This window comes from Hippocampus bargibanti, linkage group LG13 (assembly GCF_051943395.1).
Source record: "Hippocampus bargibanti isolate YZ-2025 linkage group LG13, ASM5194339v1, whole genome shotgun sequence".
Taxonomy (NCBI): domain Eukaryota; kingdom Metazoa; phylum Chordata; class Actinopteri; order Syngnathiformes; family Syngnathidae; genus Hippocampus; species Hippocampus bargibanti.
In genome coordinates, this window is record NC_142746.1 from 21,750,175 (window position 1) to 21,761,655 (window position 11,481).

At 41.5% G+C, this 11,481-nt stretch overlaps 2 protein-coding genes across 2 annotated transcripts in view; both read left to right on the top strand.

The window, feature by feature from the left end:
• The window catches only part of ikzf5 (IKAROS family zinc finger 5), a 10,708-nt gene extending 6,814 nt beyond the window's left edge, over positions 1 to 3,894 (top strand). Inside the window, 4 exon segments of the mRNA XM_089011971.1 lie at positions 593 to 732; positions 735 to 752; positions 828 to 1,001; positions 2,401 to 3,894. Of these exon segments, the coding sequence (XP_088868097.1) occupies positions 621 to 732; positions 735 to 752; positions 828 to 1,001; positions 2,401 to 3,149 (1,053 nt within the window). The 5' untranslated portion in view covers positions 593 to 620 and the 3' untranslated portion in view covers positions 3,150 to 3,894.
• An 813-nt stretch (positions 3,895 to 4,707) lies between these two features.
• agt (angiotensinogen) lies at positions 4,708 to 11,255 on the top strand. Its single transcript, XM_089012373.1, has 7 exons — positions 4,708 to 4,862; positions 6,523 to 6,955; positions 7,940 to 8,294; positions 9,516 to 9,640; positions 9,699 to 9,847; positions 9,932 to 10,088; positions 10,910 to 11,255. Exons 2-7 carry the CDS (start codon positions 6,539 to 6,541, stop codon positions 11,084 to 11,086), a joined length of 1,380 nt encoding a protein of 459 aa, XP_088868499.1. The 5' UTR covers positions 4,708 to 4,862; positions 6,523 to 6,538; the 3' UTR covers positions 11,087 to 11,255.
• The last annotated feature ends 226 nt before the right edge of the window (positions 11,256 to 11,481 follow it).

The following is an 11,481-nucleotide window of genomic DNA, read 5'->3' on the forward strand; positions in this document are numbered from 1 at the left end:
TTACACGAGAAAGAAACGCGACAATGGCGCCGTCAAACAGAAAGTGCCCCCCCTTCTCGCTGAACAGAGATGCTCGCTCGGTGTATACTGATGCTAACCTAGCGGATTTACCAGTGGTGTCAACATGGCGGTGATGGGAAGGGCTATGTAGCACCCACCGAACGAACACGCCGAATGTTTTCACATTTTCTATTCACTACTGAAGTTTCCAAACGAGCAACTACAACGAATGTGAGTATGTAAACATTTTGAAGCGTGTAAAACATGCTTTACAAATTGATTGTTTTATGTGCTACAAACATTTTTAAATCGTGACATAGTATGGGTATAGTGACGTCACGTACTTCCAGGATGTTGTGGTCCTCAAACGGCACCACTAGTAAACAACCCCTTTATTTATTTTATTTTATTTTTTTAACAAGGCTAAATGATTGAGAAAAGATGTCACTGGCACTAATAATGAGTTTAGACACTTTTTTGTCACTAGAATTGAAAGTCCTCAGGTGGCAGCATTATGGGGAATACTCTATATAAATTCTGATGATTCACAAACACGATGAATCAAATGATCCTTTTTAAAATGTTGCCGCAGTGTTGGATTTTTCCATTCCTTGCTTTCAATGGGCGAGGAAAAGCCAGACACGTTGGACTTCGTGAAAGATTTCCAGGAGTATCTGAGCCAGCAGACCCAGCATGTCAACATGATTTCGGGCTCCGTCAGCGGCGTTAAGGAGGCGATGAACTGCCAGCTGGTAACGTTGATATTTATTCCGTTTTTTATGTGTTAAATTTGTGATGATATATTGAAATAGTTACTCCGTGTGCAGATTGCAGTCAGAACGGGTTGGATCACCCGGCGGTGGACATGTCCCTGGAGGACGGCGCTGGGATTTTGATGGACGGTTTTGAGAGGACGTTTGATGGCAAACTCAAGTGCCTGTATTGCAGCTACGCCACCCGAGGCACAGCCAGACTCGTCGAACATATTCGAATGCACACAGGTAGTTGATTTTTGATCTGGGGGTGAAAAAATATATATATATACAGTGATACCTCGGTTTACAAACGCTTTAGCTAACCAACTTTAAATTCGCGAGAATATAATCTTGGAATACAAACTATTTTTCGGGAAACACACGGAGCGCCACAATGAGTGATGTGTCGTTTGCGAACGAGGTTTTTTGGGTTTCTTGGAGCTCCTGCAATGGCAGACGTCTTTTTTTTTTTTTTTTTTTTCAAAAAACAAAATGAGATGGTGAGAAAATGGATAGAAAACACCGTGAAATTTGGACTCCTTTCAACTTTATTGACAATTCAAAGGCAGAGTGTAGACTGCAGAGAAAAGACAAGCAAGGCTTGAACCGGCTATTAATGAAGTTTCTAGTGTGTCATTTGCTGTTGCAATATCACAACTTCCAAGATGGACAACCCAGAGCTCCTTGAGACACTTGATGCAAAAAGCCATCCATTCCATCAAGCCATCAACAACCATCACAAAGGTCAATAAAATGACTTCACTATACAGTACAGTTTATTTCTTTAATTACATTACCATAGCACATTTATTATAAAAAAAATATTTTGTGTAGTTTTAAGGGTTATTTAGTTGAAAAGGATGTACAGTGAGACCTCAACTTACGAACTTAATTGGTTCCCAGACAGAGTGTGTAAGATGAAAAGTGCGTATCTCAATAAAAATTCCCATAGGAAACCATTAAAATGGGAATAATCCATTCCCGGGTTTCCATAAAATATACTTTTCAACTAAATAAGCCTTAAAACTACACACAACATACCTTATTCTACATATAATAAATGTGATGTTGTATTGTAATGAAAGAAATACACTGCATTGTATCATAAAGTCACTTTATTTACATTTGTGATGGTCATTTATGGCTTGATGGAATGGCGTTGGAGGTCGAAGGTCAAAGGGTATTGCTGTTTGGAAAGAGAGGCGCATTACATGAGGACTGTAATTAAAGAAATGAACTGTGCTGTAAAATAACGTTTTATGTACCTTTTTGATGGTCGTTGATGGCTTATGGAAGGAGAGTCACCTTCCATAAGGACTGTTGGTGCTATTCGGTCGTGTGCTTCCGCCGAAGATCACTCTGCCAGCCGTGGTGAGTGTGTATTATGAAAATAGTGCTTATTATAAGGTTTAATTTTCATAAATTTGACGTTTGTAAGACGAAAAGTTTGTAAGTTAAGGTGTTTGTAAGTTGAGGTCTCACTGTATTATGGGGACCTGGGAATGTATTATTCTCATTTTAATGGTTTCCTATGGGAAATTAATGTTTGGAATGCACACTTTTTGCCTTACACACACTTTCTGGGAACCAATTAAGTTCATAAGCCGAGGTATCACTGTCTATATTTTTCCCCTCAATCCAACAGGAGAGAAACCGCACCGCTGCCACCTGTGCCCGTTCGCCTCGGCCTACGAGCGCCACCTGGAGGCCCACATGCGCTCGCACACGGGCGAGAAGCCGTACAAATGCGAGCTGTGCTCCTTCCGCTGCAGCGACCGCAGCAACCTGTGTCACCACCGCCGCCGGCGCCACAAACTGATGCCGAAGAAAGACGCCCGCTCGCTGCCTCACAAGAAGATTGTCAGCGCGCTGCAGAAAAAAAGCAGCTCCGGCCGCCGCCGCCGCCTCCTCATCGCTTCGGGCTCTTCCGCATCCAAAGTCCGCCACGTGGACGATGGCCCCCGTCAGCCGCCGCCGCAGCGCGACGCCTATAACGAGCCTCAAACCCGCCTGCGGTCCGACCTGATCATGGAGAACCCCCTTAACCAGCTCGCCAGTCCCCAGCCTTCTCTCCAACCCCCTTCGGACTCCGTCGCCGAGGAAAGCCCGTCAGAACCCGAACGGCGAGCACCCGCTGAGTTCAACGACCTCAGCCCGGCGAACGGCGAGGTCAGCGGGCCCTCCGACAGCCGGCCCGGCTCGCCGGCGCCCGCACGTTCGCCCCCCCGGCATCGCTGCCGGCATTGCGGCATCTTCTTCCCCGACAACATCCTGTACACTGTCCATATGGGTTGCCACGGTTACGAGAATCCGTTCCAGTGCAACATCTGCGGCCACAAGTGCAGGAGCAAGTACGACTTTGCCTGCCATTTTGCTCGCGGGCAGCACAAGTGACCATTTGTGTAAAAAAAAAAAAAATCACTCATATTCCAGGATCTTTTGTGATTGGTTTATTTAATTTTTAGCACCCGCCCCCCTCCGCATTCCCTCCATTGGCCTCCATGTCGCGTTTTTGCCTTCCAGGAAGACGACGGCATTCAGATGGATTGATGGATTGACAAGTCTGAATTCTATGAAGGAGTTGTTTATTTTTAAAATTGGATGAAAATAATGGCATCAATGTATTTTGTTTATTTATTATTATTATTAATATTTTTTGAGGAGATATGCGGTCAAGTTGCAATCTGAGAACAAAGTCAGACCTTTCTAAAAATTAAATTGGAATATCTTGGAAGTAAATATGCAACAAAGATTATTACTACCAGAGTGAAAAAAATCCAAATCTGATTGAAAAAAAAACATAAAAATGTGATTTAAAATAAGTGTCAATGTTTCACACAAAAAAAAAACAGAGTGATGACTCTTCTCGTAATAGTGCACCTTTTTTTAAACTGACTTGTTCACCTTTTTCAAGGGGGTGTGCAACTTGCTATATTAAGATAAAGTAAAGACATTTCTAAAACGTAAGTTGGAATATAATGGAAGTAAAACTGCCAAGTATGTATGTATGTAATTAATATTATTATTATTTTATTTATTTGTTTGTTTATTTGAGTATTTTGTCCCCCATTTGTTTTTTTTCAGTGTAACAAGTTTGGTCCCAACCAAAACAAACATTAAAAAGGAGCAGAAAAAATGATGTTTTTGCAGTAATTCTAGTTATCTAAATGTAACTTTTTTTTTTTCAAAAGCAATTTTGGTTTTATTTTGTGACCAAAAAAAAACCCAACATATTATGTATGTATGTATGTATGCATGTATTTATTTATGTATTGATTTATGTATTCATTTATTTATTTATTCATTCATTCATTTATTTATTTATTTATTCGTTCATTTATTTATTCATTTATTTATTCATTCATTTATTTATTTTTTCATTTATTCATATATTTATTCATTCATTTATTTGTTCATTTATTTGTTCATTCATTTATTTGTTCATTCATTCATTCATTTATTCATTCATTCATTTATTCATTCATTCATTCTTATTTTTATTCATTCGTTCATGTATCCGTTTATGTATCTATTTATTGAGTATTTTATCCCCCATTTGTTGTTGTTCACTCTCAACTAGTTTGTTCCCAAGCAAAACAAAGATTAAACTTAAATGTAAAAAAAAAGAAAGCAAGTTGGGCCAGCTGGCAATTCCTGCCCCGAAGACGTCAAAGAACAACAAAACAAACACCGGCAGAAGACATTGTTCTGGCCTTGCCTACACTCTTTCCATATTTGGCCCCTTTCAATGTGTCCTTTTCCGTTTCCCTTCCAGCTGGCCTGATTCGTGTTTGTCTTTTGCAGAGTCTCGTCTTGTTTACCCGTTTGGGGAACAGCCGCTGAATTCGCATCTGCTGAATGGACTCTTCTTTCTCCATCTGGCCTTCCTATTGTGGACCTACAGTCCCCCCCCCCCTTTTTTTTTTCAGGATGTACTTACATCATCCGGTCAATAAGTCAGGAGAAGGGCATGCGGGGGTTAAAGGGGGGGGGGGGTCTCTGTCCTTGCCAAAACGCAGGGTGTTAATCAGTAACCCTTCTGCTTTTAAAAGCAGAAGACGCACAGTAGCTGGAGATTCATTCCCAGGCAGTCCTGCTCACGGAAAGGTAAGCCATTTTTGTCTTCAGTGGATCCTTGTTTTTTTTTTTTTTTTTTTTTCCCCATTGAGACGTTTTGCTGGGGGGGGGGGGGGGGGGGGGGTGGTCGGTTCATTGCAAGTTAGCGGCCGTTGAAAAGAAAATGTGGTGATATTGACGATTGGGCGGCAAAGTGCGTTTGATTGGGCACCAAAACCATGTTCTGCCCGCTGCATCCGCAAGGGTCTTGTTTGCTGAGCTTACACACTCGACGGGGTTCAAGTCCACACTGTGACGTGCGCTAATGTTGCCTCCATTGCTTTTTTGATTTTTGTTTGCTAGTTTTGCTTTTTGTACATACCCCAAAATCACCAGGGGCAGTGTTTTATTTATTTATTTGTTTATTTGCAGGGGGAGGTGTTTTATTTTTTTATTTTTTTTTAGGGGGGGGGGGGGGGTATTTTTTTTATTTTTTTTTTTCGGTGGGTGTTTTTTTATATATATATTTTTTGTGAGGGGTGTTTTTATTTTTTTGGGGGTGTGCATTGATTATTTTAAATTTTTTTCAGGGGTGTTTTATTTATGTTTATTTTTTTGTGGGGCAGGTGTTATTTTTTGGGGGGGATGCGTTGTTTTATTTTTTTGCAGGGGTGTTTTATTTATGTATTTTTTTGGTTGCTTTTTGTAGATACCCCAAAATCACTACGGGGTGTGTTTTATTTATTTATTTATTTATTTATTTATTTGCAGAGGGAGGTGTTTTGTTTCTTTATTTTTTGGGGGGTGTTTTTTTATACATATTTTTTTTGTGGGGGGTGTTGTTATTTTTTTGGGGGTGTGCATTGATTTGTATTTTTTTCGGGGGTGTTTTATTTATGTTTATTTTTTGTGGGGCGGGTGTTATTTTTTGGGGGAATGCCTTGTTGTTTTTTTGCGGGGGTGTTTTATTTCTGTATTTTTTTCCTCTGGTTTTTTTTTTTGCGGTGGTGTTCTTTTTTATATTTATTTTTATTGCAAGGATGTTTTATTTATTTTAATTTTTTTGTGGGGCGGGTGTTATTTTTTTGGGGGGGATGCATTGTTGTTTTATTTTTTTGCAGGGGTGTTTTATTTATGTATTTTTTTTGCAAGGGTGTTTTTATTTTTTTTCGGGGGTGGTTTTTTATTTATATTTATTTTGATTGCAAAGGTGTTTTATTTATATTTATTTTTTGCAAGGGTGTGTTTTTATTTTTTATTTTTTTTGCGGGTGTGTGTTTATTTTTTTTTTTGCGTCTTTTTTTTTTTTTTTTTTTTTTTTTTTTATTTTTTTTTTTTTTTTGGGGGGGGGGGGTTGTTTTGTTTTTGCCGGGGTGTTTTATTTCTATATTTATTTATTTATTGCTGCCGGTGTTTATTTTATTGTACTTTTTCCAGTTGGTGCATTGTTTTTTTTTGCGGGGGGGTGCTTATATTTATTAATTTTTATTTTTTTGCGGGGGGTGCGTTATTTTTTACGTTTCTGTTATCCTTTATGAAACATCTTTCGTCGAAATAAGAATATTGCTTTTCTGAAGTCCAAGGAACTATGTTGACGTGGATGTGAGGAGCTCCATTTATTTTCCAAACCATCAACGTTTTCCTTTTTTTTTTGTTGGGATCGAGGCACAATGCCGACAAATCAATTCCGACCTTGAATTTGTCCTTGCAGTCCAAAGTCGACAAAAATGCAAAGTCTCCGCCCACCTGCGGCGGTCCTGCTCCTGTGGTGTTGCGTCCTCGGGGTCCGCGGAAACCGCGTCTACATCCACCCTTTCCACCTCTTCGCCGCCGACAACGTCACTTGCGAGACCCTGCAGACCCAACCGGTCAAGCGTCCGCAGATGCTCCCCGTGGAGCCCCTGGACTTGGCCGTCCTGACCCCTGACCCCCGCGATGCTTCGGTGGACGACGCTCAGAAGCAGAACGTGACGCAGAGGACGGCGGTTCTCGCCGAGCTCCTCAACTCGTTAGGCTTGAGGATGTACCAGGCGCTCAGTAGCAAGCGACCGGGCGCTAACACGCTATTGTCGCCCATCGACACTTACGGCTCTCTGGTCACCTTCTACCTTGGGGCCTCCAAGAAGACAGCCAGCTCCTTTCAGGTTTGGAACTACGGTGATACCTTGGCTTATAAACTTCATTGGTTCCCAGACAGAGTGTGTGTAAGGCGAAAAGTGTGTATCCCAAAAAATAATTTCCCATAGGAAACCATTAAAATGAGAATAATCCGTTCCCAGGTCCCCATAAAACATCATTTTCTACTTTCTAATGTTCTTAAAACTACACAAAATATACCTTATTTTATGAATAATAAGTGTGCTATGGTATTATAATTAAAGAAATAAACTGTAATGTATAAAAAGTCATTTTATTTAGCTTTGTGATGGTCGTTGATGGCTTGATGGAATGGTGTGGCCGCTTTCATCAGCATTAAACACTTGATGAGGAACGTAGCCTTCTTCTTTCACCATCTTGAGGAATGATCGCTCGTAGGTGCTTTCTTTGCGATAATTTTACCTAGTTCCTCATCAATTGTGTTCTGTTTAGCTGGGTTGATAGCTTTTTGCATCAAGTGTACAGATGGATTGTGCAGGTTATCTGTGGAGCCTGATTAATGGGAATTTTAACCTTGCAGTCTACACTGCCACTTCCTTTGAACTATCAAAATTGAAACGAGTCCAAATTTCACTGTTTTCTATCCATTTTGTCTCTCTCTCTCTCTCTCTGTTGTCTGCCTGTCTCTTTAATGTTTAAACCACCTCCCCTCACTGCTACGTTCTTGACCAATCATGTGGCTTTAACCGAAGACTGGGGGCGGGAAATAGAGGCCAAAAAAAGTCGGCTGCCATTTTCTTTTTTGAAGAACGGGCTGGCTCGCGAACGACACATCACTCATTGTGGCAGCTTCGTGTGTATCCCGAAAAATAGTTCGTATGCCAAGGTAAAATCTTCATAAATGTAACGTTCGTAACCGAAAAGTTCGCCAGCCAAGGGGTTCGTAAACCAAGGTATCAATGGACCAGGGTCGGACTCGGTGTAGTTTAGTTTAGGGTTCTCCGACTTTTGGATCCGTTGTGTTCTTTCAGCTTCTCCTGGGCCTGAGCAGCGACACCGACCGAGACGACTGCGTGTCGCTGGTGGACGGACACAAAGTCCTGAAGACCCTACACGGTATCAACTGGCTGGTGGACGACGGACCCAAAGACGAGATCGCCACCCGGGTGTGGCTCTTCACGCCGCCGCACGTTTTGCTGTCCGCCGACGTTGTTCAAGGCACTCGGGATTTCTCGGATTCGTCCTTCATCCGTGGCGCTGATTTCTCCCAAGCGGAACTGATGAACGCTTTTGTGGAGAAGACGTCCGATGGGAAAGTGAAGGAGGCCTTCCAAGATGTGGACGCCAACGGCAATCTTCTCTTTCTTTCTTTCTTCAACTTCCAAGGTTTGTCGCTACACAGTTTTTTTCCAGCCAAAAACACCTTACTATACTATATACATGGTTGTTTTATTTTTCGTCTAAAAACGCCTTCCTATACATGGTCTTATTTTTGGCTAAAAACGCCTTACTATACATGGTCGTTTTTTATGCTAAAAATGCCTTACTATACATGGTCTTTTTTTCGTCCAAAAACACCTTACTATACATGGTCGTTTTTTTCATGCTATAAACGCCTTACTATATATGGTTGTTTTTTTTCCGCCAAAAATGCCTTACTATACAATGGTCGTATTTTTTCATGCAAAAACGCCTGACTATACGTGGTCATTTTTTTCGGACATAATGCCTTACTATATATACATGGTCGTTTTTTTCCGCTAAAAACGGCCCTACTATACATAGTTGTTTTTTCGGCTGAAAACGCCTTACTATGACATAGTTGTTTTTTCTGCTAAAAATGCCTTACTCCACAGTGGTCGTTTTTTTTTTTTTTTTTTTTCGTCCAAAAACGTCTTATTATACATGGTAATTTTTTTCGGCTAAAAACGCCTTACTATACATGGTCATTTTTTTCGTCCAAAAATGCCTTACTATATATGGTCGGTTTTTTTCGGCCTAAAAACGCCTTACTATAACATGGTATTTTTTTCTGCTAAAAACGCCTTACTACACATGGTCATTTTTTTGGCTAAAAACGCCTTACTATACTTAGTTGTTTTTTTTTTGGGGGGGGGGCTAAAAACGGCTTATTATACATGGTAATTTTTTCCGGCTAAAAACGCCTTACTATACATGGTCTGATTTTCGGCTAAAAACGCTTTTTTTTTTGTTTTTTGTTTTTTTTTTTTCATCCAAAAACACCTTACTATACGTGGATTTTTTTTCGGCTAAAAACGCCTTGCTATACTTGGTCTTTTTTGCGATCCCAAAAATGCCTTACTATAAGTCATGCTAAAAACCTCTTTTTTTTTTCTCCCGAAAACGCCTTACTATACATCATCGTTTTTTTTTTTGCAAAACGCCTTACCATTCATGGTGGGGTTTTTTTTCCGGCTAAAAACGGCGTACATGGTCATTCTTTTTGGGCTAAAAATGGCTTACGAAACATGGTCGTTTTTTGTGTCCAAAAACGCCTTACTGTACGTACATGGTCCTGTTTTTCTGGGTTAAAAACGCCAAGATGTTTGATTTGAAGTGTCCGACCGCTCCCATCTATTTTTCCAGGCAACTGGCAGACGGCCTTCCGACCGGACAAGACGTCGTTGCGGGAGTTTTACGTGGACGAAACCACCGTCGCCATGACTCCCACGATGACCCACACGGGCCTGTTCCACCACTTCAATGATAAGGTACGGAAATACTTCAGTGTTGACCCGGAAAGGTTTGACCTTTGCGTGTGTTTATTAGGCGAGGAAGTGCACGGTGGTCAAACTGCCGCTAAGCAAGCGCTCCTGCATGTTGGTGGTGCTGCCACACGAGGGCGCCAAATTGCACGACATTGAAGCCAAACTGCGCACTGACGTCATGGCATCGTGGAGCCACAACCTCCAGGAGGGGTCAGTGACCCGCCCGCCCGCCCGTCCGTCAAGCTTTCATTCATATCCATCTGTCAATCATTTTTTAAACTCGTGTCGAATCAGGTTGCTGGAGCTGTCGCTTCCAAAGTTCTCCGTGTCCCGTGCCAACGACCTTCGTGAACTGTTGCGCAACATGGATGGCCAAGTGGAAGACAAACTTTTGGGCTCGCAGGCACAATTCAGCCAACTGGCCAACGCCGAAGAGTTCACCGTGAATACGGTAACGCCGTAACGCAACTAGCTTAAAGGACAACCGACACCTCGGGACAAGTTGCGTCCATCATTTGTAAAATCACTTCAAATGACTTCTACTGAGTGCATTTGACAAAGATTCCAGCGCATGTAGCGACATTTGACCTTTTAAGACTCTCGCTGAATATTCAGGAAGTCTTGTTTTCCAGTTGATGATGATTCCCTAAGTGACGTCACGGAGGGAACGACCCCTGATCGAGAAAGCGACACACAAATTACAAGGAAAACTACATCAATAACGTGATGGTGAATCGTTGTGTGTTGCACCAAGACTACTATTTGATACTAGTTGACACAAATTCCCAGCAGACAAATCAGCCCATTTTCAATGGAGCTAGAGCGCCATCTTGTGCATTTTCTGGGCGCCACATTGGAGTCCAGACGGCTGGAATTGATTCGGAATGACTTCTTTAATGGATGGCAAACATTTATGCTTTCCTCTTCGGAACTATTTGAATCATATTCATAACTGGATGAGTCACAAGAAAGCATATTCTCCAAATCTGAAGCCATTGTTTTGATTCTGGAGCAAGCAGTTTGTGAAGGAGTATCCTGGCGTGATGTCACAAAGAAGGGGGCGGGGCTTTCTGAATTTACCCAATTCCGAGGTCATTTAGTGGCCGTTTTGGGACACTTTAACTCATTTTTATTGGTGTTTTGCATTTGACTAAAAATATCAGCCTGCGTGTTTTGGCTATTTTAGATGCTATCAAACGTCAGTTAGCAAACAAGAAAATGGTGTCGGTTGTCCTTTAAGGCTTCATGACGGCGATGTTTTTTTTTTTTTAGGCGATTAACAAAGTGTCGCTGGAGATGTCGGAGGAAGGCGCCGGCGTCCAGGATGAGGCGCAGGAGACGGGCGTGGCTCTCAAGGTGGCATTCAACAGGCCTTTCTTCTTCTCTGTGGTGGAAGGAGAGTCCAGCGCCATCCTCCTGCTGGGCAAAATCATCAACCCCAACCTGTGAAATGCATCCAATCAAGCGGAGAGGTCTTCACTTTCAATCTTTTTGACTTTTATATTGCAGCAAATCGCTGGACAGTATTTTGCAGTCGGGTTCTTCCACTTATCTGTATAGTCTTATTAAAAAATGTATTTTTATTCGATGGACACAATAAAATGTGTGTTTCATCAATCATGCTGAACTCATGGTTGTTTTTTTCGGCTAAAAACGCCTTATTATACATGATCGTTTTTTCCCGCAAAAAAACACCTGACTATACATGGTCGTTTTTTTACGCAAAAAAAACGCCTTATTATACATGGTCGTTTTTTACGCAAAAAAACGCCTTACTATACATGGTCGTTTTTTTACGCAAAAAAAACGCCTTATTATACATGGTCGTTTTTTACGCAAAAAAA

Excerpts from the sequence above, each read along its gene's own strand:
- agt (XM_089012373.1), top strand. The coding sequence starts at position 6,539 with ATGCAAAGTCTCCGCCCACCTGCGGCGGTCCTGCTCCTGTGGTGTTGC. Across the intron at positions 9,848-9,931 it reads AGCCACAACCTCCAGGAGGG|GTTGCTGGAGCTGTCGCTTC; the intron begins GTCAGTGACCCG and ends GTGTCGAATCAG. Across the intron at positions 10,089-10,909 it reads AAGAGTTCACCGTGAATACG|GCGATTAACAAAGTGTCGCT; the intron begins GTAACGCCGTAA and ends TTTTTTTTTTAG.